Source organism: Corvus brachyrhynchos, unplaced genomic scaffold (genome assembly GCF_000691975.1).
Source record: "Corvus brachyrhynchos isolate BGI_N302 unplaced genomic scaffold, ASM69197v1 scaffold239, whole genome shotgun sequence".
Classification (NCBI taxonomy): domain Eukaryota; kingdom Metazoa; phylum Chordata; class Aves; order Passeriformes; family Corvidae; genus Corvus; species Corvus brachyrhynchos.
In genome coordinates, this window is record NW_008246057.1 from 1,786,515 (window position 1) to 1,810,358 (window position 23,844).

At 40.2% G+C, this 23,844-nt stretch overlaps 2 protein-coding genes across 7 annotated transcripts in view; one reads left to right on the top strand and one right to left on the bottom strand.

The window, feature by feature from the left end:
• PMPCB (peptidase, mitochondrial processing beta subunit) overlaps positions 1-8,436 on the top strand; it is a 13,553-nt gene extending 5,117 nt beyond the window's left edge. The window contains exons 1-13 of one of the 5 annotated variants that reach the window (XM_017745931.1): positions 108-335; positions 1,271-1,411; positions 1,690-1,776; positions 2,236-2,365; positions 2,744-2,942; positions 3,612-3,691; positions 4,250-4,362; positions 4,975-5,118; positions 5,606-5,769; positions 7,044-7,129; positions 7,204-7,292; positions 7,517-7,592; positions 7,682-8,436. In XM_017745931.1, the coding sequence (XP_017601420.1) occupies positions 330-335; positions 1,271-1,411; positions 1,690-1,776; positions 2,236-2,365; positions 2,744-2,942; positions 3,612-3,691; positions 4,250-4,362; positions 4,975-5,118; positions 5,606-5,769; positions 7,044-7,129; positions 7,204-7,292; positions 7,517-7,592; positions 7,682-7,746 (1,380 nt within the window). In that variant the 5' untranslated portion in view covers positions 108-329 and the 3' untranslated portion in view covers positions 7,747-8,436. Of the gene's footprint in view, positions 1-107; positions 336-1,270; positions 1,412-1,689; positions 1,777-2,235; positions 2,366-2,743; positions 2,943-3,611; positions 3,692-4,249; positions 4,363-4,974; positions 5,157-5,605; positions 5,770-7,043; positions 7,130-7,203; positions 7,293-7,516; positions 7,593-7,681 lie in introns of those variants that run through there. The other 4 variants (XM_017745928.1, XM_017745929.1, XM_017745930.1 and 1 more) reach the window with 4 other exon arrangements.
• On the bottom strand, positions 7,926-23,578 carry DNAJC2 (DnaJ heat shock protein family (Hsp40) member C2). 2 transcript variants are annotated; one of them, XM_008642511.2, is made up of 16 exons: positions 23,289-23,578; positions 22,640-22,715; positions 20,855-20,953; positions 18,789-18,930; positions 17,543-17,623; positions 16,763-16,828; positions 14,871-14,962; positions 14,653-14,774; positions 13,662-13,811; positions 13,295-13,383; positions 13,139-13,208; positions 11,382-11,566; positions 10,047-10,147; positions 8,971-9,078; positions 8,546-8,700; positions 7,926-8,046 (listed from the first exon to the last, which is right to left on the bottom strand). In XM_008642511.2, exons 1-16 carry the CDS (start codon positions 23,493-23,495, stop codon positions 7,972-7,974), a joined length of 1,818 nt encoding a protein of 605 aa, XP_008640733.1. In that variant the 5' UTR covers positions 23,496-23,578; the 3' UTR covers positions 7,926-7,971. The 2 variants fall into 2 exon arrangements, with proteins under 2 accessions (XP_008640733.1, XP_017601416.1); XM_017745927.1 differs by lacking the exon at positions 7,926-8,046 and having other exon boundaries at positions 8,361-8,700; positions 23,289-23,573.
• Positions 23,579-23,844: the final 266 nt, after the last annotated feature.

Genomic DNA, 23,844 nt, shown 5'->3' on the forward strand with positions numbered 1-23,844 from the left:
GTGGTGCGCGCTGGGAGTTGTAGTCGCGGCGGCGGCGCGGTGCATGGCGGGAGGTGTAGTAAGTGATTAGTTTGCACTGGTCCGGGGCTCCTCAGTGTGAGGAGGATGTTGGTGAACTGGAGATGTTCAGCAGAGATGAACTGGGCTGGGACATGTGCCGTGTGAGGAGAGGCTGAGAGTCCGGACCTCGTTCAGGCTGGAGAAGACATGGCTTCTGCTGGACCTGTGGAGGAGCTGTGAGAAGTACCTGAGCCAGCACCTAGGAGAAAGTTGTCAGGAAGATAAAACTAGGCCTGTCACAGAGGGGCACGGTGGCAGAATGAGAGATAATGGGCGTAAGTTGAAACAAGAGAGGAAAAACTGACTATGTGGCAGTCAAGCAGTGGAGCAGGCTGCTCACAGAGCTGTGAAGTTCCAGCTACCTTGGGAGATTGTCAGTACCCAAATGCAAAAAGTCGTGAGCAGAATGGTCTGACCAAGCTGATCCTGCTTGGAGCAGGAAGTTGGACCAGAGACCTCCAGAGGTCCCTTCAAACTTGAATTGTGCTGTGATTCTGAAATGAGTGAGTTTTGAGAGATCTAACTTATTTTAGGAGGAGAGTGGGTGAGAGCTGGATTTTGTACTTTCGTGTTTAGGGTATTTATATGGGGAGAGAAATCTTTTGTTTATTTGAAACATTTGAAATAACAGTTTTTGAGATAGCTGTTTGCTTGAAGTATGCATTTGGGATACATATTTGCATTTCTTGTTATTGAAAAACTGCAGTAAACTTCCCTTCTTTTCTACCCCGCTCTCATTTAACATGCTTTAGCTGCCACATGATTGTTTAAAACCGGCAGTTTCTGCTGCTCTGATCAATGGGTGATGGATTTGCAGTCCTGACACCGGCCCTTGGGCTATATCTCACTTCACCTTAGAAAGCAGCTACCCAGGAGAATTCCAGATGGTAAAGGTCCTGCAGGCTCTTGCTGGCAGAAGTGGGAAACAAGTGTGTCTGGCTGATGAGAGTAACAGCTTCTATGTCAGATTGGAGGGCAGCAGATGCATCTCCTCACTTGTAGTTATCTTCAGGGTTTGTTTCAGATTCAGGGTACTGCTTCCTTGATGTGAAGTAGTGGTGAATAGTAGTCCTGAATTCTTTTCCTTATAAATGCATGCTTCAAGAAAGACCCACAAACTTAATGCTGAAGTTCAGCAATACATTTTTCAGAAAAGCATCTATGGATATAACTAAACAATCTGAGGGTGACTGATGATTTTCCTTTCCAGTGTGTGCATGTTGGAACAAGGAAGCTCAGAGTTTCCAAAGCAGCAACAGAAGTAATCTTAAATGTCCCTGAAACTAGGGTGAGTCCTTTGGAAAATGGCTTGCAAGTAGCTTCTGAAGACTCTGGACTCTCAACATGCACAGTAAGTAGCTTACAGAAGGAACGTTTTTTTGTATCTATTCCCATGTGTTCATTTCCTCGTGGAACTAAATTGCATTTGCATTTCAATATTTATTAACAACTGTTTGTAGAACTTAAGCTAGGACATAGAAGTCTTAATGCTTTTGTAGATTTGTAATTAAATTTTCTGTGAAGATCAAAATTTCCTTTTCCTTGAAAACCTGCTCTGTTTAAGGAAAAAGCCATAGCAAAGCTGTTAGCTGGTAAAATGACTTTTTTTTTTTTTTTTCCTTCATTGAGGTTGGTCTTTGGATTGATGCTGGAAGCAGGTATGAAAATGAGAAGAACAATGGAACTGCTCACTTTCTTGAGCATATGGCTTTCAAGGTGAGTATGAATATTGATGTAGAAGTTTACAATGGATTTTTAAGTTATTTGTCTTTAAAGATCAATGATAAAAACTTTGTCAGAATTGTATAAATAAATTTAAATGAGAAAAATAATATGGACAGCTAAGACTTTGGTTTCCATTAGAAGATGAAGCTAAAGTCCTAGTTCTGTGTAACTGTTACACAGCTATGGATTACACAGATCCAGTTTTTAACTCACTTTTACCTTCTTAAAATAGTCTTAGAAGACACACCGTCACCCTTTTGCCAGGTTTTTATTTTCATTTGGGAGCATAGTAGGATTTATATCTGACTTTCAAGCTTGGAGAGATTAGTATGCCAGTTTTATTTCCAGAGCACATTTTCTTTCTCTTGATGGTGAGTTTTCCAGACAAGTAGTAATGATGACTAAATGAATTGAAGGGTGTAATGTGATTTTCTTATTGTTCTATTTCAGGGAACGAAAAAGAGATCTCAGTTAGACCTTGAACTAGAGATTGAGAACATGGGGGCTCATCTGAACGCATACACGTCCAGGGAACAAACTGTGTATTATGCAAAAGCTTTTTCGAAAGATTTACCTAGAGGTAATTGCTCTCATTCATCAGAAAAGCTGCAAAGAACAATGTGCTTGTCCAGCTTCCAGTGAGATGACACAGAATGATGCTTTTGCAGTGTTACAGTCCCTTCCTTGCTGGGTGAAAAGTCCGTTCTTGAACTTCACAAGAATGCGTGAATGCAGATTTGGAAAGGAGCCGCCAGGGAAGCTGATATTTGAAACATTTTTCTCTTCAGAGTCCCAAAATAAGATACCTTTTGGACTTCTCCCTTCCTGCAGAGCAAATGTTTTGTCCCCTTGCTGGTCTTATTAGCACTTGTTCTTTGGGGTGGGTTTCACTTTTGGAACCAGATTTGTTTGGTAGTGTGAAAATACTCTTTTCATTTCCATCTCTGTTTGCAATTAGCTGTGGAAATTCTTGCTGACATAATTCAGAACAGTACCCTGGGAGAGGCAGAGATTGAGCGTGAGCGAGGAGTTATACTTCGAGAGATGCAAGAGGTGGAAACCAATTTGCAAGAAGTTGTCTTTGATTACCTTCATGCCACAGCCTACCAGAATACAGCTCTAGGACGGACAATTTTAGGACCCACTGAAAATATCAAGTATGTCCAAAAATATGTGTGTCTTTAATTGTGTGGTAACTTATATATTGAAAAAGACTTACCTGAAAATGTAGGGAACAGTGTCAGATTTCATTTTTATGCTGAAAGGCAGCTGAAATTGCACTGCATATCACTGTAAGAAGAACCCCTGTATTGCTTTAGTTCCCCTGTATAGAGGCATCAAAGGGTATTTGAACTTCAAATGTCCTCTGCATGACTTCGGGGTTTTTTTGCCATATTTTTCTCCTGTTTCTTAAGAGTGCATCTGACACAAAATTGGAAATACTTCTTTTTCCTATAGGTCACATGTTAGGCTTTATTGTAAGCACACGGTGTTTGCATTGCTCTTTCAGCATTTGTTTAGACCAGTACAGGGACTGCTAAATGTGCTGTTTTCAAAGAAAAGGAGATCATAAGTGCATCCTGTCTCTACCTGACTGAGTTGGAAATCTCACTCCTTCTCAGGAAGCTGGAAGAGCTTTGAAAGGCAAAATATATCCAGTTCCTATTTCCTTTTTCGGAAGTCACCTGTATTTTAGCTTTCTGCCTCTGTTCTGCACATTGCAGAACTTTTAATTATTTTGATATTGTATTGTTATATACATTTATCTCTCTTTACTGTAGTAAACTTTACTGACACAGTAGTGCTGTCTCCTTTCCTGTTTCTAGATCCATAAATCGTAATGACTTGGTGGAGTACATAACAACACATTACAAAGGACCCAGAATGGTCTTGGCTGCTGCTGGAGGTTAGTATGGGATACTCGCCCTGGATCATGTGAAATGATGCTTGAAACCATAGCCTGGGGCTGTGGGAACAACATGATGAATTACCCATTGTTCAGTAGGTCCTGTTCATTGTTAGTGTTTTGTGCTTTCATACCCTTTGAGCTTTTGCTCCCTTTTCCTCTCAGTAATATTCCAGAACCTTTAAATCTGGAACAAGAAGTGAATTGGAGGCCAAAGTCATTTTTCCATGTGGGCAGGAAAAAAGGATCCTAGAAGGTGTTCAGTGTGAAGAGGGGAATAGCAAGGAATGTGGAGAGAAAAAAGTAGCATTGAGGCTTGAAAGAGAGCAAAGAGCTTGATTTGATGTAGTTTTAATGGAAGGCTGTTAAAGAGAACTAAGAAGGGGGAATCATTATGATCTTGCTCCCTATAAAGGGAATGTGTGAAGAATCCAAAAATGGGGTATTAAAGCAGGGGCACAATAAATTACTGCTTGTTTGAGTCCTTAAACTGTGCAGCAATTTAAATTAACTGTTTACCGAGTAACATCACAAAGCATGTGAAATACCTTTGTTCAGGGGTCTCTCATGATGAACTACTTGACCTGGCGAAGTGCCATTTTGGTAACTTGCCATCTGCTCCAGAAGGAGGACTGCCACCCCTGCCGCCTTGTAGCTTCACAGGTAGTGAGGTAAGCTGCTGGGTGGCTTTTTGAGCTGGCCCTTACATCCCCTGACACGTGCACTCTGGTGAGGAGAGAGGGCTGCTCTGCCACAGACTCAGCACATGAGAAGGTTTCTTGCCCCCAGTGAGGGCAATGGAGTAGCTGCTTTCCAAAGCAATACCTCCCATCCTTTCTTGGACAAGCCTCACTGCCACCACTTTTTATGCTTCACTTCCTGGAAGAATACATTCCTTATCCGTGCTCCTACTTCCCTTTTATCCACTTGGCTACGGTGTTGGAGCATTTCCACTTGTAGAGGATCACTTATATAAAGGATGTGGCAGAGAACTGAGGTATCCATGTTCTATTCCGGTCCCTATTCAGATTTTACAAAGTCATCAGGTTTCCTTGCTGGTGGTAAATGACTTGTAATGCCCTCTCTGTGTTTGTTGGCAAAGTAATCTGAAAATGCCCCAGGGGAAACTAGTTAAAGCTGATGTTAAATTAAGCTTCGTATGCTTTAATTATAGTGCATGCTTTGTAATCCAGCTGTAATGGAAAAGTCTGTTTTCTGTTATTTAACTTCCCCTATGCCTGAGCATGTACAGGTTGTACTAGAGCTGTTCTCCTGTGTTCCAGATTCGGATAAGGGATGACAAGATGCCCCTGGCACACCTGGCCATAGCTGTCGAAGCAGCCGGCTGGTCAGACCCTGATACAATCCCACTCATGGTAGCCAATACTCTGATAGGTAACTGGGATCGGTCCTTTGGAGGAGGAGTGGTGAGTGAACCTACAAGCACCGTCCTGCTCTTGATGAGGTTGGTGGGATCTCCCTGACTGGGGTACTGCCAGGACAGAAAAGGGGATCCAGTTGTGAGTCTGAGAGTATTTGTTACACCCAGGATCTAGGAGAATCTTAGGAAGTGGTTCTAAACCACTGAAACAGAGGTGACTGGAGGTTTGCCAGCCCTCATGGAAAGTAGGATGTTTTATACCTGTACGTCATCAGAACCTGGGGGTATCAGTAATTAACTGTCCCTTTCTTGAACCCAAGTATCTTTATAGTTTTGGCTCAAATCTGGGCTGTTATTTTGAAATGTGGTATTACATACAAAGAAAGAAACCGTTGAAATGAACAGCTGATAATTTACGTTCTAGCTATTACTGCATGTTCTGCCATCATTGAAATGAAAATGGGAAATCATGGAGGTGACTGGTAAGCTTTCAAAAAAACTTCATAAAGCAGTATCTTTATCTTTTGCCTCAGCAGAATTTGTCCAGTAAACTTGCCCAGATTGCCTGCCATGGTAACCTGTGTCACAGTTTTCAGTCCTTCAACACCTGCTACACTGACACAGGGCTGTGGGGACTCTATGTGGTCTGTGAGCCATCCACTATTCAGGACATGGTGCACTTTGTTCAGAGAGAATGGTAAGCTACCAACTGTTTCTCTGAAAATACTGTTTTTAGTGGAGGAATACAATTTAAAAAGAAAGTATTTAAAGAGAGTATTTTTCTCTGCTTGGGCTTGCCTGGGAGCAAAAAATGCATCAAATTCTAAACTTTGGCACCCAATGCCAAGTCCCAGCACCCAGTTTTTGGCACCCTTACTTGGAATGAACAGCTTAAAAAGTAGGTTTCGTTCCTTATACAAGGAAACACAGCAGGGATTTTTTTTGACTGGCAAATGACAGGAGTTATGAAGTCAGACCTTTTAGAATGCTACTCACTCAGTGTACAGTGCCTGTGAGCTGCAAGTGCCACCACTGAAAGAGTAAATATTTGTGCATGAGAATAATGAACCAGACAGTATTAGTAGTTACCCAGTCTGCAGTTGCTGCAGTTGATGTACCAGGTGCTGGTGTTGGACAGCTGTAGTGAGTACATAGGGAAATGAAGGGTGAGCAGTTACATATGGAATTTTGAAACCTATAATTCTAGACAATATTCATTCATCTAAGGCTTAAATCTGTATTGAAGGATGTCCATAGGTGCAGCTGTAAAGCTTGAACTGCAGATGCTATTAGAAACAGATATATGTTACTTAAGAGCACTGATTTAAAGTGGGTAGAGTTGAAACAAGTCTTGAAAATGAGGAGTTTCTTTAATCACATAAATCACTTCTCATATACCATTATTCTGTGAGATTTCTGTTAAGTCAAGGAGAAAATGTCATCACTTTGACTGTGTGTTTGCTGCAGTTTAGCACCAGGGAAGATACAAACGATTCCTGGGACAAGAATTTAGTGTTAAGATATTTAATGCATCCTCGTCCTCACAAAATGTTCCGTAGGCAGTGTGGCAAATCATAATCTCACCAGGAGAGGAGCCAGGAAGTAATGGATTGCCTTCTGGCTAATTACCTCTTATCTAGTTGCTTGGCTCCTACTTTTTTAGCAACATCCATTCTCATGATAACAAGTACAGACTACACTTGTCTCAAAATATTCATTTAATAAAATGAAATACAGCTCTTCTAAGAGGAAAATCTTGCTCTTGGGTATATTGCTATGCTTCCAAAACCCCTACTCTTAGGCTGCTGCTTTGTATCTGTGGCTTGTTTTCCAAGCTGTCTTACCAGCTTTGTCTACAGAAAAGAAGTGCCTGGTAGGTGCAGTAATGCCTATGCACCTCTTTACCACAGACAATCTTGTGTGCTGCAGACTACCATTACTTAATGCCTCTGGATTTAAATTATTTTTCAGGATAAGACTTTGCACAAGTGTTACAGAAAATGAAGTAGCTCGAGCAAAAAATCTTCTTAAGACTAATATGCTGCTACAACTTGATGGTGAGACTTATGCAAACTTTTTCTTCTTTGTGGAGCTGTAAGCTGATAACTGAAGGATTTTTTCCCCGTTTTAGGGTCCACACCAATCTGTGAAGACATTGGAAGACAAATGCTGTGTTACAAGCGCCGAATCCCAATTCCAGAACTGGAAGCAAGAATTGAAGTAAGTGGCACCCATGTTGCAACTTTTAAAAGGCCATCAAGAAAATTACTTGCTACAGAAAGTAACAATATAGAAGCTGTATTTCTTGTTCAGCCAAGAAAACATTTCCAGCTGAGAAAACTTTCAAGTGTTTTGTTGCCTACTCCCCTGTATTACATAAAATTAAGATCAAAAAGGGTTTTAAGATGGGATTGTTACAAAGATGCCTCTTCTACCCCTTTTAGGCTATTGATGCCCAGACTATTAGAGAAATCTGCACGAAGTACATCTATGATAAGCATCCTGCAGTTGCTGCCGTGGGTATGTGGTATCCCTATCCTCCCATAACCCCTCCAGACCACTTGCTGTGAGTTGAGCATGTGTCATGGCCAACTTTCTTTAACTTCCAGGTCCAATTGAACAACTTCCAGAGTATAGCAAAATCTGCAGTGGCATGTATTGGCTTCGTGAGTAGTAAATAACAAGAACTTCCAGCATATTTTAGCTTTAAAAAAAGCAAAAAAACAACCAAGACCACCCAACAAACCAACTATACCCCTGTTTAAATCTTTGGAGGTGCTTTTGAGAAGATCAAAACTGAGAACCAGCCCCTCCTCTGTGTGTGTGTATAATGAAGAAAGGAATGGAAACATGTACAGTATTTGCATTTTTATTATAAAACAAGGATTGTCAGTAAGAGTCATTTCTTGACTTTAGTAGCATTCATCACTTGTTCTTGAGCAGCTTTCTTTGCCTTGACCATTTCAACGAGTTCCTGAAGAGAAGGTGGGGAAAAAGAAAACTAAACATTTAACTTGTGAACAATGCTGTGGTTTTGAACACTACATGTATTTACTGTGAAACATTCTAGTTCTCAACATAATGAGAAATCTACAAAGTTTAATATTGTAGAGCAATTTCTCATAGAAACCAATCAGCTGATGAAAGGTCAATGCTCGTGTACCAGGAACTTTACCTACAGGAGGCTAGGGACAGGACTTCACCATCTGCAAGAGCCTGCTGTCAAATTATAACACAAATTTCCTGAGACAGACTTTCTTTCCCAGCTTCCAGAGCCAGTACTTTCACTGAGGAACATTTAGTCCTTACTGCTCTTTTGGGGTTGAGTTACAAAAAATAAAACGTTTTCCACAAGGGTCCATAATTTTGCTGGTGTCAGATACTGTCTCTGATAGGCAATGGAAAAAGTAAAAGCAAAGGATTCTCTCAAGACCTGGGTAGTGACAGTCCCAGGAGCAGGTGAGGGACCTTACCTTATATCGCTTCATGCAGTCTTTTTTTGACCGGCCTGGAACAGCTGCTGCTATTTTCTCCCATCTTTCAGGAGTATTTACTGGATAAGTCTTCAATGCTTGTTCTAAAAGTTTTTGTTCTTCTGTAGTCCAAGGGGCTGAATCTAGAGGTGATCCTGTTTTTAAATGCAAAAATGACAGCAAGAAAAGATATTTAAAAAAAAAGAGTCTAGAAAATATTGTAAAACCTGTTATAGTTGATTTAAAATCCATGCAGTTTTGGGGTGTATTTGTGTACCAGAAACCCTCAAATCTGGCAACAGAGCCTGGATCACTTAATAGCTATGTAAGTTTGTAAGCAAATGTTGAGTAAGTTGTGGGTTACTTTCTTCCTAAGAGACACAGGGCAGACAAGCACACAAAAAGGGCTCCCTTTTCACCTTTACCTTCAAATCGTTCTGAGGGGGCAGCACTGTCCATCTGAGGCACCACACCATGTTCTTTTTTAAATTTGTCAAATGCTTTCTTGTTTATGTCATCTTTTTGATGAGGGTCTATGAGCAACACACATTAAAGAGAATAATTATTGCAAGAATATTAAAGCCATATATAATAACAACAACATTGTGTAGCAGATTAGTTTACAATAATCACAAAATCAAAAACCCCAATTCCTACTTCCTTTAAAAAGATGGTGAAGAGGTCGGTAGATTTAAAAAAAAAAAATCATTCAGGATCCAATAGATTTTTATCAGTGTCAGATTCTCCAACCCTTATCCTGTTTTATAGTGCTCAGAGGAATACTTGTTCCATATAATCTTAAACCTGAATCTGCAGCTTCAACAAAATCAAGAGGGATTATTTTCTCAAGTAAGGGCTGTGGCACAAAACTCATGTATTGCCCAGGGTATGACGGTGTCAGAGAGGAAGGAACACTGGGAAAATCCAGGTGCTCCCTGTGCCACTATGGGGTTAGTAACGCAGAAATCTCTTGAAAACTTAGTGGGTTTTTTTTTTTCCCTTCTGTTGTGAAATGTATGATTTCCTTGAGCCTTTAATCCAGAGCTCTTGAGGCTTCATTTTTTATTTTATTATTAATTTTTGAAGATGAGATGAGCCACATTAATTTAGGTGTCTTATTCTGGTGTTGGATTCCATTAATTCCTTTAAAGTATCTCTAGAGCTTCATCAGTTCCATTTATTTTAGATACCTTTCTTTGTAGGGAGCTTTCCAAAAGGCCCATTTATCTCTCTCTGAGCCCTGCCATTTCATGTGTCCCAGACATCAGAGCATCAGGCTACAGTAAGAGAGTTCCTGAGTTGCTCGTGAGGTGGTGACTTACAAGAGAGCCATAAGGATGAAAACACTGAATCACATAAATGCTCCTCTAAATCTTCCATCTGAACTACCTATCTTTTGGGGATATACAGAGGATTTTCTTAAGAAACACAGCTCCATTCACAGAAAAGTCAGCTGTACAGAGGCAGGCAGACCATTACAAAAATAAGGTAATATAGATACCAAGCTTTTGGAGACTCTTTGCTTTATTGATGACATCTTTTGCTGTTCGTTTTATTCCAGTAGTAGAGTGCAAGTTCATGTAATTGGCAATAACTTCCCACCTAAAGCAAGAACAGAAAGAACAAACCAGCATATTATATAATACCTTATCTTCATATAAGCTATGGTCAAGCTCCTGTACACATTTTTATCAACTCTGAGCAAGTTCAAACATACTTAAATACGTATAAAATCTCGGAGTAGCTATTCTGGAAAGCTTTCAGTCAGTAAATGAAGAATTCAATCAGCTTGGGTGAACTTCTCAGCTCCCAATACAGAAAAAGGATGGGGTAAACTGTAGGTAAGTGCAAACCTGTAATCCTCAAAATTCTCCTTAGCCACTGCTTTGCTGAATTCCCTGAAGACCTCTGACATTAAATACTGCAGGCTGCACTCAAGGGCTGAGAAGTTACTAACCCTATGTCCACTGCTCCCAAGAAGAATGCCTAAACATCAAGTAAAGGGGTTTAAACAGGAGAGCTGGAACAGCCCTAGCCCCAAGATAATTCCTAGTGGATTGTTAGAAAATGGAAGGCAATATGTACCCCTGGTCAGACAAGAGGATTGTGTGCCTTGAGCACTGACTGCTGAGCTGCAGAAACAGGCACTGGTAACATCTCCATGGAGTATGGCAGCTTTTTTTTTTTTTTTTTTAAGCATCCAAATCTTGTAATGGAGGCTTGAAATCTGTGAATCCTAACTGGAAGAAGGCATTTCATTCCTGGGAAAGAAAAGATTTCAGGTGTGCTCCTGTTTTTGATGCTTATCAGTAAGCTGAGTGCCAGTGCTGCTTTCTGTAAATCTCCTTTTCCCCTGCCTCTTCCCTAAAGAAAGCTGGTGCACTTAAATCCTATCTCTGGGTATTTTCCTCCTACCATGTAGAGGAGACACCAGCCTTACATTCATTGTGGAGCTCCTGGAAGCAGCTTACACACTTGTGTTCCTACCCAGCTGCACCCCAGTCCCTGGTGTGGTTTTGGTCTCTGCTGAAGGACTGGAGCCTACCCTGGAGTAAGCCCTGTGCAAACAGGCACCTCAGCACCATCCTGGTAATGGACTGAGGCCCAAATCTGGGAGGAGATAAGAAACAGGGCCAGAACTAACTCCAGTGACACATAGAGCATGGTACCAAGGAAATACAAACCACTGGCTGCTTGAGAGTCAAGGAAAAGGAGAATGTTTAGGAAGTCCTTATACTGACAAAGTACTTAGGATGATCTGAAAATATGTTTTATTATGCTTGTTATTTAATGAAAAATTGTTAGTAGGGCTTTTAGCACCAAACCTGAGAAGTACCTTGAGTTAGTCCCTGCTGGAAAGAGGTTCACAGCTTTAATTAACAACTGTAAATCATCCTCTGGCCAATTTTTGCTTCCCCCTCCACCGCCAGTGGTTGACTTTTCTGAACTCTTTGTTGCTTGGCGCATACGAGCTTCTGCCTCTTCTTTCTCTCTCCTTATTTGTTCATTTATTTCTTCTATCTAAAGATTGTAAATAAGCATTATTTATTTGCTTGCTGAATTACTGTTACATTTTACAGTGACAAAACCCCCTCTCTCTGGAACTGCTTTGAACCTTGGATTTTGCTTAGTTTCTGTTCTGTATATGTAAAGAAACAGAGGAGCTTATTTGTTCCATTATTATTTCCCTTCATTTTATTTGTACATTTGGGCATCCCAGATTAAGAGTTAATGGCAGAAATCCATCACAGGTTCACTAGGAAATTAAATGAACACCCCCAGAATTAAAGAAAAACTTTTCAACCTTGCGTGAATGTCTAGGCTAACAGTTGACTTAGAGGGGCAGATCCACAAAAGTATTAAGAGCCTCAAGTGCCCAGTGAGGGCAGCTAAACATCCATGTTGGATACACTGATTCTCAAGTCCTCCAGCCTAACTGCTATCTAAGCCTGATTATGTTGGTACAGTCGTAGTAATGGAGAACTTTTAAGTTAGAATTAACTCCAGATTTTAGTTGCTAAGTGTGTATTCAGGGTTAGATGGCCATGTGTAGTTTTTAGCAAGCTAAAAACTACTTAAGTTAACCCACTGCACATCTTTGTGACCTGTAATCACATCTCAAGACTGTGGTGTGGCACACCTTTAATCATTTGCTTCTGAGTGGGCCCAGTCCAATCTTGGCAATATTAGAAGAGCTGTGTGCTTATGCCTGTTGGCAGGATGCCCAAAAGAAAGAGCAAGAAACCTATTTCATAGAGTCTTCCTGGCAAAAGGAAAGTTACCAGATAGGTAATTTTTAGTGGAATAGTTTTAACAGATAGAAAGGGAACTGCCCTGCATTTGGAACACCCTCCTGGAGAATGGAATATTGAATTCAGTCCCTTGTAGAACAAGAGGCATTTCAGTCTTAAATTGTCTGATGAGTAAACCTGGGATGAGGGCAGATCATATTCCCCACCATGGAAAAAAGTTCACAGCTATGAATCCACAGTGGATGACAGAAAGCACCTTATTCTTTCTGCAGGATGTAGGTTCAGCTTTATTAGTTCAAATGGCTTTTCCCCAATGGCAAACATAGGCAGATCCTTGCTGAGTTTTGGTAAATTTTGATTCCACGTGTCTTGCATTTCCCATTCCTTGGTATCCAACCTACCAGCCCTTCCAGTGTCTACAGCCTGCAGCACTTAAGTCCTTTTGTGGATCTATCCCCAAGTCACAGATACTAGACTAGGATTTTTCTTGCGTAACAGAATAGGTTAAGACTGCCCTCCCTCCCCTCAAGGTCACTGCTACACATTGTTGGGCAAAATGAAATTCCTGTACTGTTTCTGTATACTGTACAAGAGGTAGGTTTTGTGTTCTTTACAGATAAAAATGTGTATTTTTTTTCTTGGCTGGCCCTCTTAATTTGACCAACCATGATCTGCGCAATGTAAAATGGAGCAGAGATCACACTGCCTGTGGACTCTGAAAATCAAGTCTTTGTATTTAACAAGCAGGATTCCACAGCAGCTATGTTTTATCTTACTTAATTCAGTCAGCTTGATTTCACAAATTATTCTGTTATTTTGATTTGACACTCAGCATAATTACCTGTTTTACTACAGCCGCCTTTCCTCCTTCCCTTGTTGTGGATGTAAGTGCTTCATTCAAGCATTGCAGACTAAAAATAAATTATTAAGTTACAACGGAGAGCTAGTAGAAAGATGGGTATCAAAACGCGCAGAAAGCAGCAGCAGGAGGACTTACCTCGCTAGCTCAAGACGATCACAAAGCTTTTCCACCTCCTCCATCATTTTAACACAATCTGCCTCATTATCAGAAAAGTAATTCCAGTTCTGGAAGCAGAAATACACGTTCTACAAAGTTCTTGAACTTTATTGTCCTATTCCTTCAGACGAAGGCTTAACACACACCATTCTTCAGCCACTGCTGTGCTTGGACCTATCTGGTCAACTTTACTCCTAACTCAAACCCATTAAGTATGTGTTTTGGTATTTTTAGTAAACCCGCTTTCCATACCCATCTCCAACTCTAAGAACAAGCAGTCTGATCTAAGAAAACACAGTAATTTCTCTGACGTAACCTGTATTTCATTGTAATAATAGTTAAATACCTTGCATGTTGTTCTGAGTTTTTGCCTTTCTTTCTTGATTGCTTTCTTCTGTATCTCTTTTTCCTTTTTTGCTACTAATGCTTGCTGCCTAACTTCTTCTTCCTCCTTTTCTTTTGCTAACCGTGCTGCTTCTAATTCTGCTTGTCTTTGCTGCAATCAAAAGGAAAAAATAATCCAAGTAAAAAAATGCTAAAAGTCACATTGTTACAGGGTCATTCAGTCATCCAATATCAAAATGTGTTGTTTCTGGTTTGGGTGGAATTTTTTTTTGTATGTTTGGGGGTTTTAAAATATATCAATACTTTAATGTTTGGTTTTCCAGGAATTTTTGGGGAGATGATTAAACATATACCATTTGGCATTAAGTCAAGTATTCACTGTGAGGACCCTCAGCTTATAAATCTTGACTTCCTCTACAACGAAGGTATAAAACCATATGTAATTTCGTATGGCTGCTTCAAAACTATAAGCTTGGAAAAATGCAGTGGTCCAATATTTTTCCTGCATCATTATTGACATAATATTTTGCAGTATTTCAACGTCATCTTTTAAGTTACTTCTTTGCACCTTACAGTTCCCTTTCATTCCTGTACTTTCAGAGCCATCTTTTCCAAACTGTTCATATTAATCATGTATGTTGTGTTACCTCAAAGCGTTTCATACCAACCAGCCATTTGCAAACCACACGCACAAGGCAAGCAGCCACATCCATTTTATGCACTTAATGCTAGCCTTGAAACAAGAGGAAGTGTATGCAACAAAGAACTCTGTTTTCGAAGGGGATTTATTTCAGATCTGCATTCCTTGTTTCCATCTCATTCTCAGAAAGCTGCCAGCCTTGCACTGCCTACTGCACAACCATCAAAGAAAACACATCTTTGAACCCCAGTGTAATTCTATCAGTAGTCTTCTGACACATCTAGAACCTGAAGCAGTGCATCAGGTGTGAATGAAGCAGAGTTTTTCAACCCAAATAAAATACTTTACTTACTTTTTCTTTTGCCTCCTGTTCTTTTCGTTTTGCTTCTACCTTTGCTTTCTTCTCTGCTTCCTTCTTCGCCTTTTCTTCCTCCTTAAATTTCTTTATCCTGGGATCACAGCTGTATGCATTGTCTGGCAGAAGAAAGGAAGCATCATGTATAGAAGAAAACCAGAAGATTTTCAGTTGGTTAACTAATCTCTTTAAAGAACAGCCATTTGTGTGCTCACCAACAAGAGTCCTAATTCTGTTCATTTCTTCTTTTTTCCTCAATGCTCTGGCAGCTCTGTTCTGCTTTTCAATCCACCTCCTTTCATCTCGACTAAAAGGGAAAGCATAGTTCAGTGCTAATGCTTTACAATGTCACTGTTAGAAATTCATCAACAAGCTTCTTAAATAGTTTCCCCCACACAGATGTTCTGTGAATACTTCAAAAATAGACTTCAAAAAATGAAGTTCCAGGCCCTGAGCTCATCTAAAAAATGCTAAGTGTTTACATGGTTACATAAACCTGACAAACCAAGCTGCTTATTTGTCATTGTAGGGAATGAGATCATGGACTTTATTTCCAAAATGCAATCCACTTGCTTACCTAACATTAGGTAAGTTCATTAAACTCAATCAAAACAACAGAAATGCTGGCATATGGTTTAATTAAAGGACAGCAGTATAAGCAATGCCAATTATATCATTTTGCAGAATATAGTCATGTCAAGTAAACCCATCTGCACAGAAACAACACTCTATGAGGTACCATGATACTCTGGGTACAGTCATGCCAGATTCACTCCAGTAAAATACAGCTCAGGTTGTATATGGGCCGACTAAATAAACTGAAAATATTTGTCAGTACTGTCAAGAAAGAGGCAAATTTTCAGTAGGGGTCTACAGCCTCATCCACACAACCACATAGAGAACAATAGAGAGGGGGCAGGGAGGTTGGAACTATGTGACCTTTCAAGTTCCTTGCAACCCAAACCACTCTATACCTCAGAACAAAGAAAACAATCCCCATAACTGAGAAGGAGACTAATACAAGTAGATTGAAGCTTTAAAACACGAGCAACATCACCTTTGGCAAGAAGGGGTAGCAAGAATCATGACCATCTGAACAGCAGCTGTAATGTAGTTCTCTCTCCTAAGTACAGCAGACTAGGTACCATTTGTCTAAACATCTTTGGAAAAGGACACTAATGACAGGAATGAGCAGAAAAAAAGCTATGCAAATAATTCAAGATCCTTCCAGTGAGAAGCGTAGAGATACATCTGTGTGATTTACAAGTACAAGTGACAGGGAATTGATTACAGTGCCTTCTCAGAATCTTCACAGGAGAGAGAACAGTGGGACTGGTGAGGCTCAAGAAATTCAACAGCAGGAAGAGGTACAAGAGAAGAGAAATGCCTAGCTACAGCCTAAATATGGCAGTTTCTAGCACAAAGAAAGCCAACCACTGAATCTAAATACAAAACTGATTTCTAGCCAAACTTGGAAGGAGAGATTCACACAATGCAAGTTATGGTCTTACAAAGATTACTAAGTGAAAGGTTGTGTCCTGTGAAATGTGTGTTAGACTAAATGATTTGGTGCTCCAGCTTGAACATTCTGTGTTTGTAACTATAGGAAGGATAAAACCAGAATGTATTTGTATTTTCCAATGGCAACGTGGTCTGAGTAATTTAGCAACTGTCACTACATCAACAAATATACAATTTTTATTAACATCAAGCCATCAGAACTCATCTCTCCAAATTCTAGGAAGTATCACTTGCTCAGTACAAGTTTAAGAGAGAAACAATACCTGCTTGCTCATCCACTCTGTCCTGGCCCCAGGTTCAACCTATGCTTGGGACTGGCAGGAACTGCAAGTCTGAACTTAAATGAACACACATTTCAAAGCACCTCAGATATACCTCTGTCAGGCAAGCAGGAACTACTTCAATTACACAAAGAAGCCCACAGTAAGTCCAGTTCAAGTCCACGACTGACTCCTAAGCTGGGAGAGTGAAATTCAGACTTGGCTCAGCTACTTTTCTTCCTATGACTTACAGTCTAAGAGAAAGTTGGAAAATCTTGCTGTATCAATCTCTCAGTCTCCTGTCAAATTTATTTTTACTTACATACCATTCTGCTTTTTCTTTTTCCTCTTCATCTAAATAGGAAAACTCTCTCCAGGAATCAAAATTATACCTAAAGTAAATTTAAGAAAAAAACAGTGAATGAAAAAACCAGCAAATCTGTTAAAAATCAGCTATCTTTTTTACTGTTATGTGTTTGTAGGCAACTATACTGCTGTTTACAATTATACTGCACCTACAGTGATTCCACTGTGTTAAGTCAAAATGCAGGATGTAATTTACACCTCTCTGTACTGTGGGGCATAGTCTACTTCAGGATGGCATCAGTCTTGCCCACTCTAAATGTCTACACCTGTCTAAGCTCCCATCATAGTCAGTGGAAATGCAGTGCAGTCTGTGGAGTTCAGAGAGAAATTAATCTTTATGTAAGCCCCCATATTTAGCAGGTAAGGCAAGCCATAAACATTACTGACTTTTTTGGACTAGACAAACCTTTCTTTACTAGGGGAGCTTAAACACCTAGGACGTCTCCACTGAAAACACAGGTTAGGTGAGATAAACCTGACTTCCAGTCTGTGGGTCAGCTCAGTTCTCAGCCACTGTGGTCAGAAGTTCCTGCTGCAACCATGAATTTACAAGCAGATGGATTAGCCAGGAGAAACCTGGCTCAGTTTGTGGAAGGCACAAACAGCTGTGGGGTAATTTTGTGACATTACGAGGTTGGGACAGCCCACAGCAAACAACCCACACACCAAAGGGTCTGCGAGCCCTTTATATTACATGTCTTGAATACTGTGAATAGAAACAGAGGCATCAGTTAACTTACCAAAAGGAATAGAATGCATCTACCTCCTCAAATGAGGAATTCATGTCCCCAAGTTTAGGTACATTTTTCTTATTTGACCACCTGAAAATACATGGATATATTCAAGAAATAATATATACAATGTTCATTAGTTAAGTACAGAATCAAAATACAGAATCAAAATCTGAGGCTCCCTCCCACCAACACAGAGGGGCAGCAGGAAAGAGGAAGAGAACAGGAGAGTTCCTCCTAAATATCCTCCAGACTGGGCATTTTTTTGGGGAGTTTCCCCAGAAAAGCAGCCTCCTCCTGCCTTGTGCCTCCAAGAAGACCTGATGGAGCACAAGCTATCTTTGTAGATACTCAATTCTCCATGCACATTCTTCTGCTAGAGGAGCTTACAGAAAGTGGACAAAAAGTGCTCTGTGAATAACTCAGCTCTGTGGTAGGGTACAGGAACTCTCCCACACATTCTAATGGAGCACAAAGGAATAATGCATACTCTGCCTCCACTGCATTTTTTCTAGGGAAATCTTCCACTGGCTCTAGAATTTGTTGTTCTGTGACATAGCATCCATTTCCACTGCAGAGAAGGGAAAACCTCATCTGATAACCACAGATCCAGGTCTGAATCTATGGAATACTTGATAAAAGATTCAGTAAGACTACTTTAAATAATAATTGTTCAGAATGTTGTAAAGTGCCTCATGCAATTAAGCACTTTTATATAGGGAAAACTTGACAGGTTTCTAGTTGAAAAGTTGCAAAGTTTCCGGTTGTGAAAACCTTAATACCAAGTTAATTGTCAAGCACAAATCAAATGCAGAAAAAGTCATGCACTGTAAGAGAACCACCAAATATTGATAGTTAAAATTATCTTCTCTTTCAACCAGCTAAATCATGAACATAACTACTGTCTTCTGTTAATGTCTCACTCTCAGAAGAAAATCATAAAAAAAGGGAATTTTTAGTCAGCAACATATAAACATTTGGTATTTTAAGTAATTTAAGATGAAACAGTGAGTTGTACAAAAAGGGCGGTAAGCAATAGGAAGCTGAGAACTTTTTTTAAAATCACATGGGTCAAACTCAATGACATCAATGTGACAGTTCAGATTATTTTAAAATGAAATAAAAAATAATTGCACAATTTCAGTTGTATTACATTTCTAGAAAATTAATACATCTCTTGTTACAAACACAATGTCAAATGAGTTTGCAAATGCTGATTCTCCAGCAACAGCAGAGGCAGTCAGACATAGCTTACCTGGCATTTCTTTCAAAAACTGGTGAGAAAACTTCGAAGAAGTTTTCTTTTGCTTCACTTTTGGAAGGTACAGAGTTATCAAAAGTAGGATCTATGCTGTTAAATGCTCGTCGTTTCACAGGATCAGATAATATTTCATAAGCTGAAAGAAAGTTACCAGACATAAGGTTGTAAATATTTAAAAAGATGCTCTCAGATCTGGGTTTGATCTATCGTTCTGTACAGCTTGATATTTAATTATTTTACTGACATCAAATAGCATTGCTGTCTATGTCTATTCCTGTTAGACTAAGTAGGAAGAAAACACTTATGAAAAAGAACACATTTAACCATTAGGATGTAACAAAACAGGTAACACTTAATTTTATAGCAGCAAATTTAGTTCAGACACTGGGAGTTTGGGCATGACATCTTCAGGCTTTTATCTTGCACCAGATCCTTGCAGATAAATTTACAAAATGGTATACTAAGGCACAGAGTAAAGGCAGTCCCTGGGTTAGTATGTTGTCAGAACTGGCAAGAACAGGAGCCATTCATAAGAATTTTTGCAGGTCATGATGAAGTTGTACTGAGTCTTGGATAAAATATAAAACTCCACACAAACACTCCAAAACATGCAAACAGTCCCTGTTTTCCTGTTCTTACAGCCCTGCAGCTGGGGAGCATCACATTACTAATCTTATATTCTGGAAATCACACAAGGTATAGCTTCAGTAAACTCTTAATTTTTTCTCAAGGAAGTGTGGAGTTTCTCAGTTTTACAATGACCACTGTTTTCCAGTAAGAATGAAAAGTCAAAGCAATCAAATTTGTATTGCGAACATTCATGGACTTCTGTGCCTGCAGCCCTGCCCAAGGACACTGCACCATGGAGGTTGGATCCAGGAGGTGATAACCTGGAGGAGACCTTGGTGCTCTGCAGCTCTGTAAACTGATCTCACTGGACGTGTCAGCGGAGAGATGAAGGAATGACAGTGGCCACCAATGAGCTGTTGTCTGCCAGTCTGTCCTTCCCCTCTGGGAAAGGACTTCACCAAAACTCTAAATGACCCCAATTATCCTCTGCCTCAGTAATGGTCATACAGTTTTCCTGATGCAGGAAATTCTGTGCACATCCATTAGTTCCTCTTCCATTTAAGAGATGTCCCTTCCACTTGCAGATCCCCAGTTCTACTCCCACACACTCAGTTCCCCCAGCTCTGTATCTCCCGCTCATTCCTTTGTCAGACCAAGTTCTGAATCCAACCTATGTATTCCCACCTTTCTGTGTTTCTTCTCCCTGTTTCGTTACCATTTTCTTCTACTCCAGGTAGAAGACATTCAGAGAAGGAAGTTTAGAAACACAAATTCCAGGATTTCCTCCTGCTTCAACCTTATTGAGTGAAAATAATTTGTTTAAAATAAGCAAAAAAGCCAAGCTCTAAGGCATTTCTGGCGATGTAAGTCATACACCTGGAACAGCCCATACAGTTTTGGAGTTAGCCAGCAGTGGTGTTTGGGTCACAGAATCATTAAAGTTGGAAAACACCTCTAAAATCAGAGTCCAGCCATTAATCCTGCACTGCCAAGTCCACCAGCACAGGCAAGAGGAAAATGTTATTCAATTGACTTCACTTGCTCATCTGTGGGCAAAAATGAGCAGCTGAAGAAACTGATGACCTGGATCAAATCAAGATGTTCTGTTGTGAGAGCAAGCACATTAGAATTCAGATTTTCCAACTGCTGTTGGTGCCTGTGTGGAACTCTTCCATGGCTCACTAGTTTATCCCAGGTATGGGGCCACCTCCAGCCACAGAGGTTCATCTGTGTGTGCACTGCTACAAGTGTCACATTTTGTCACCAGCTGGCACAGCAGCCAAACATCTGTCAGCTGCATTCCCATCCTGCTTCTGCCCACTGGGAAGTTATACCTAATGTGATCTATTGATGCAGTTTTCTAAAATGGAAAAAGAACTTCCCCAGCTGTTTAGGCATTGACAATTAAAATCCTAATAAAGCACAGCAAGTACATTTCTGATGATCAAGTAGATTGAGGGAGTATCTAACAAAAGAGATCAATTGCTTACCTTTAGTTATGCAAGTAAAATAATCATTATCACCTTCACCTATCTGTTCCCCTGCAGCTTTTCGTTTGTCTGGATGATGTTTCAAAACCATGGATTTATCTAACAAATAAATGCATTACAGTTAGAAATGCTTCATCAGCAACAGTTTCAAACTACAAAGTAATACAGTAATTCCAGCTGGCCTTTCTCTAATTCAAAACTTAAATAAAAAGCAAACAGTCATATCTGGAAGGAAACAGGAGTTAATGAATTTTCTTTAACACTATAATTAGAATTAGTATTATTTCATCTTTGCTGGGATATAAAATAACCACAACTCAGAAACTCTATTCTCTATTCCACCTCAAATCTGAAGAAGTCTCTAAGACTTATTCTAGTATTATGCCTAGCAAAGTGCTTCAGCATCTGTAAGTGTATAGTTAGCTTCACAACTGAAAAACCAGAAATAATTCATGTGATTTTGGTTGTTATTTCTAATGAAAAACAAAATAATTCAGATAAAATAAAAATTGTATTCTGTCCCTTTAGTTCTGAACATTCACGAAAGTGAAATTTAGCATGAAAACTACAGCCTGTGAATGCTGCTGCACTTCCCCATGGCTCATATTGAGCAGATACACAAGACTTTGGGTTAAATTCTCCCTCTACTCAGGCCTTGAATCCTAAGGCATGACTGGCACATACAGAGTATCTACTGAAGGTGCTACCAAGGTTGTCTTCGTGTTTAAAAGGTAAAACCAGATTTTACACCGACTTCTTTGTCAAAAGATCTTGCCATACTGCCATACAACACACACTGTACCTTCCTGGCTCTCTCTAAAATACCAGGGAGAAGATACCATGCAAGCAGTCACAGCAACCTGTCTCCTGAGAAACAAATCAGAATCCTTCTTAGAAACAGGAAAGCACAGTGTACACTGGCGGGGAAGAGGCACATCTCTACAGCACCAGGGAACAATTGTGTGCTGCCAGGGTCCTAAAGAGAGAGGCTCTCGTTCTTGCTCAGAAGATCAGTGAGACCACTCACCACCACCAGAACAGGTGCTGCTCTATTCCATGGTAGCACATGCTCCACAGTGCTGTGGAGCACTTGCCTGAGGCAACATGACTTCCCATGTAAGTTGGTAATTCACTGATTTCCACCCATTTTCATTTGAAGTATCTGAGATCAGTGATTCTACTTGCACCAGCACAGTAGTACAGGCAATTGTTCACAAGATCCATTCACAAAGCCATCAGCTTATCCCAGAGAGGCTACTGAACAATCTCCAGAGTCTTTTAAAATCTTCCTCCACTAAATATTTGCATCCTTCTTGCAAAGTCAAGCACACTGCTTTCCAAAAATAAAGTTCTGAAGCCCAGCAGGCTCCATTCCCATGCCACACTCAGTCTGACTGTTAACAGCAGCAGGAACATGGCAGCTCAACACTGTCAGGGGGGTTGCAAGGGAACCTCTGGGAACACACAGGGCAGGGACAGCTCTATTCCTCTGCCTTTCACTGAGCCTGACTGCAGACTCAAATATATAGAAATGTATAGTTACAGTCTCAAGGCTGTTGACAAAAAACACAGGCCAGGAAGCAGAAATATGAAATTTTTTTATTCCCTAGATGTAGGCCTCTGGATTTCAGAGCTGTGATATGAATTTAAGGGGCTGGTAAGCAACACGAACTTTTAGGGCTGGGAAACAGTAAAAAGCTTGTTCACAACACGCAGGTATTTTCACTAGAAACCAGTTGTGTACATCTGAAAAAAAAGTTATGCTTCTGAGGGAAAGGTACTTACGAGCTGCTTTGATTTGTTTCTGAGTAGCTCTGTATCGTATATTTCCCAATCCAAGAACTGCATAATGGTCTTGATTCTGAGAGAAAAGAACCACAAACCCTAATAAACACTGATAAATACAACCTAAAACACCACAAGACATGCAGAAAACCAGTTCTCCTCTCCATCTCTTACAGGCAAGAGGGAGAATTCTTCCCTCTCTCAGCAAACATTGGGAAAAGACTATAAAAACAACTGTCAAAAATTATTGAACAACTACTGAGTAACTGAATATCAATAAATGAAGCCACTGTTATAGAAATTCAAGTGGCTTAATCTAAATTGGATTGAAGCACTAGAAAATTCAGTTATTGGAAAATTGAATTGCTGTCTTTAATATCAACAGTGCCAATGCAACTCCAGGATAAAGGAGACGGTGACAGGGAGAAGAGACACTTATACTTTCAGGCAGTAAAATAAAAAGCCGCAGCTCAAAACTAAGATCTCATCCTGATGTGTTTGCCTTCACACACCAGATATAATGGTAAAGGATACAAACCGATTCAGATGGGTGTAGGAGGGGAAGAGGAAGGGGATCTTTAGCACCTGGGAATGGCAAATAACCTTGATGGGCAAAAATAGTTAACAGTAATCCATATTGACTGAATACCTTCCAGTCCTTTGGGTCAAGGGTTTTTAACATAGGATATTCCTCAAGCTGCAGTTCTTCATCCCCCGATTCTTCAGAAAGTTCCTTCTCATCTTCTAGCTCCTGGAAAGAGGAAGAAACATTTATGTTTCTCCTCTTAATAAATGCTTCAAACCATCTTCCCACAGGCTCCACTTGACAGAGTACTGATGCTATAAGCAAAAACATAAAAGCAACTTCACCTTCTGCGGTTGACTTTTTTTTTTTTTTTTAATTAAACCCCATCAAAGCCCACAAAAGTACAGCATCACCCAAGGTTACAGATCGCTAAATCTTCTCTTTGGCTCCATAAACACCAGAGTGCTAGAACCAGCACACGTGCCCGTCAGACGGGACCTCCCAACGCTTTGCCGTGCTCTTACATCTTGAAAGGTGCTTTCAAGTTAAAGGAACGCACGTGTCAAATGATATTAAATACAGTCCTATTGGCAACGGAGGAGACAACCGCGGCTGCGATATTAAATTTGGATTGATCTTCCCTACGTTCCCGCTCCCTCTTCCCAGGCCACTCCCTCCG

Bases quoted from the DNA above. Each gene is read 5' to 3' on its own strand.
- DNAJC2 (XM_017745927.1), bottom strand. From the start codon at position 23,495: ATGTTTTTGCTTATAGCATCAGTACTCTGTCAAGTGGAGCCTGTGGGA. The intron at 17,624-18,788 runs GTAAGCTATGTC...ATGTATTTTCAG, and splicing joins GTTTTTGAAAGAAATGCCAG to GTGGTCAAATAAGAAAAATG. The intron at 10,148-11,381 runs GTACTTCTCAGG...TTCTTGCTTTAG, and splicing joins CCAGCAGGGACTAACTCAAG to GTGGGAAGTTATTGCCAATT.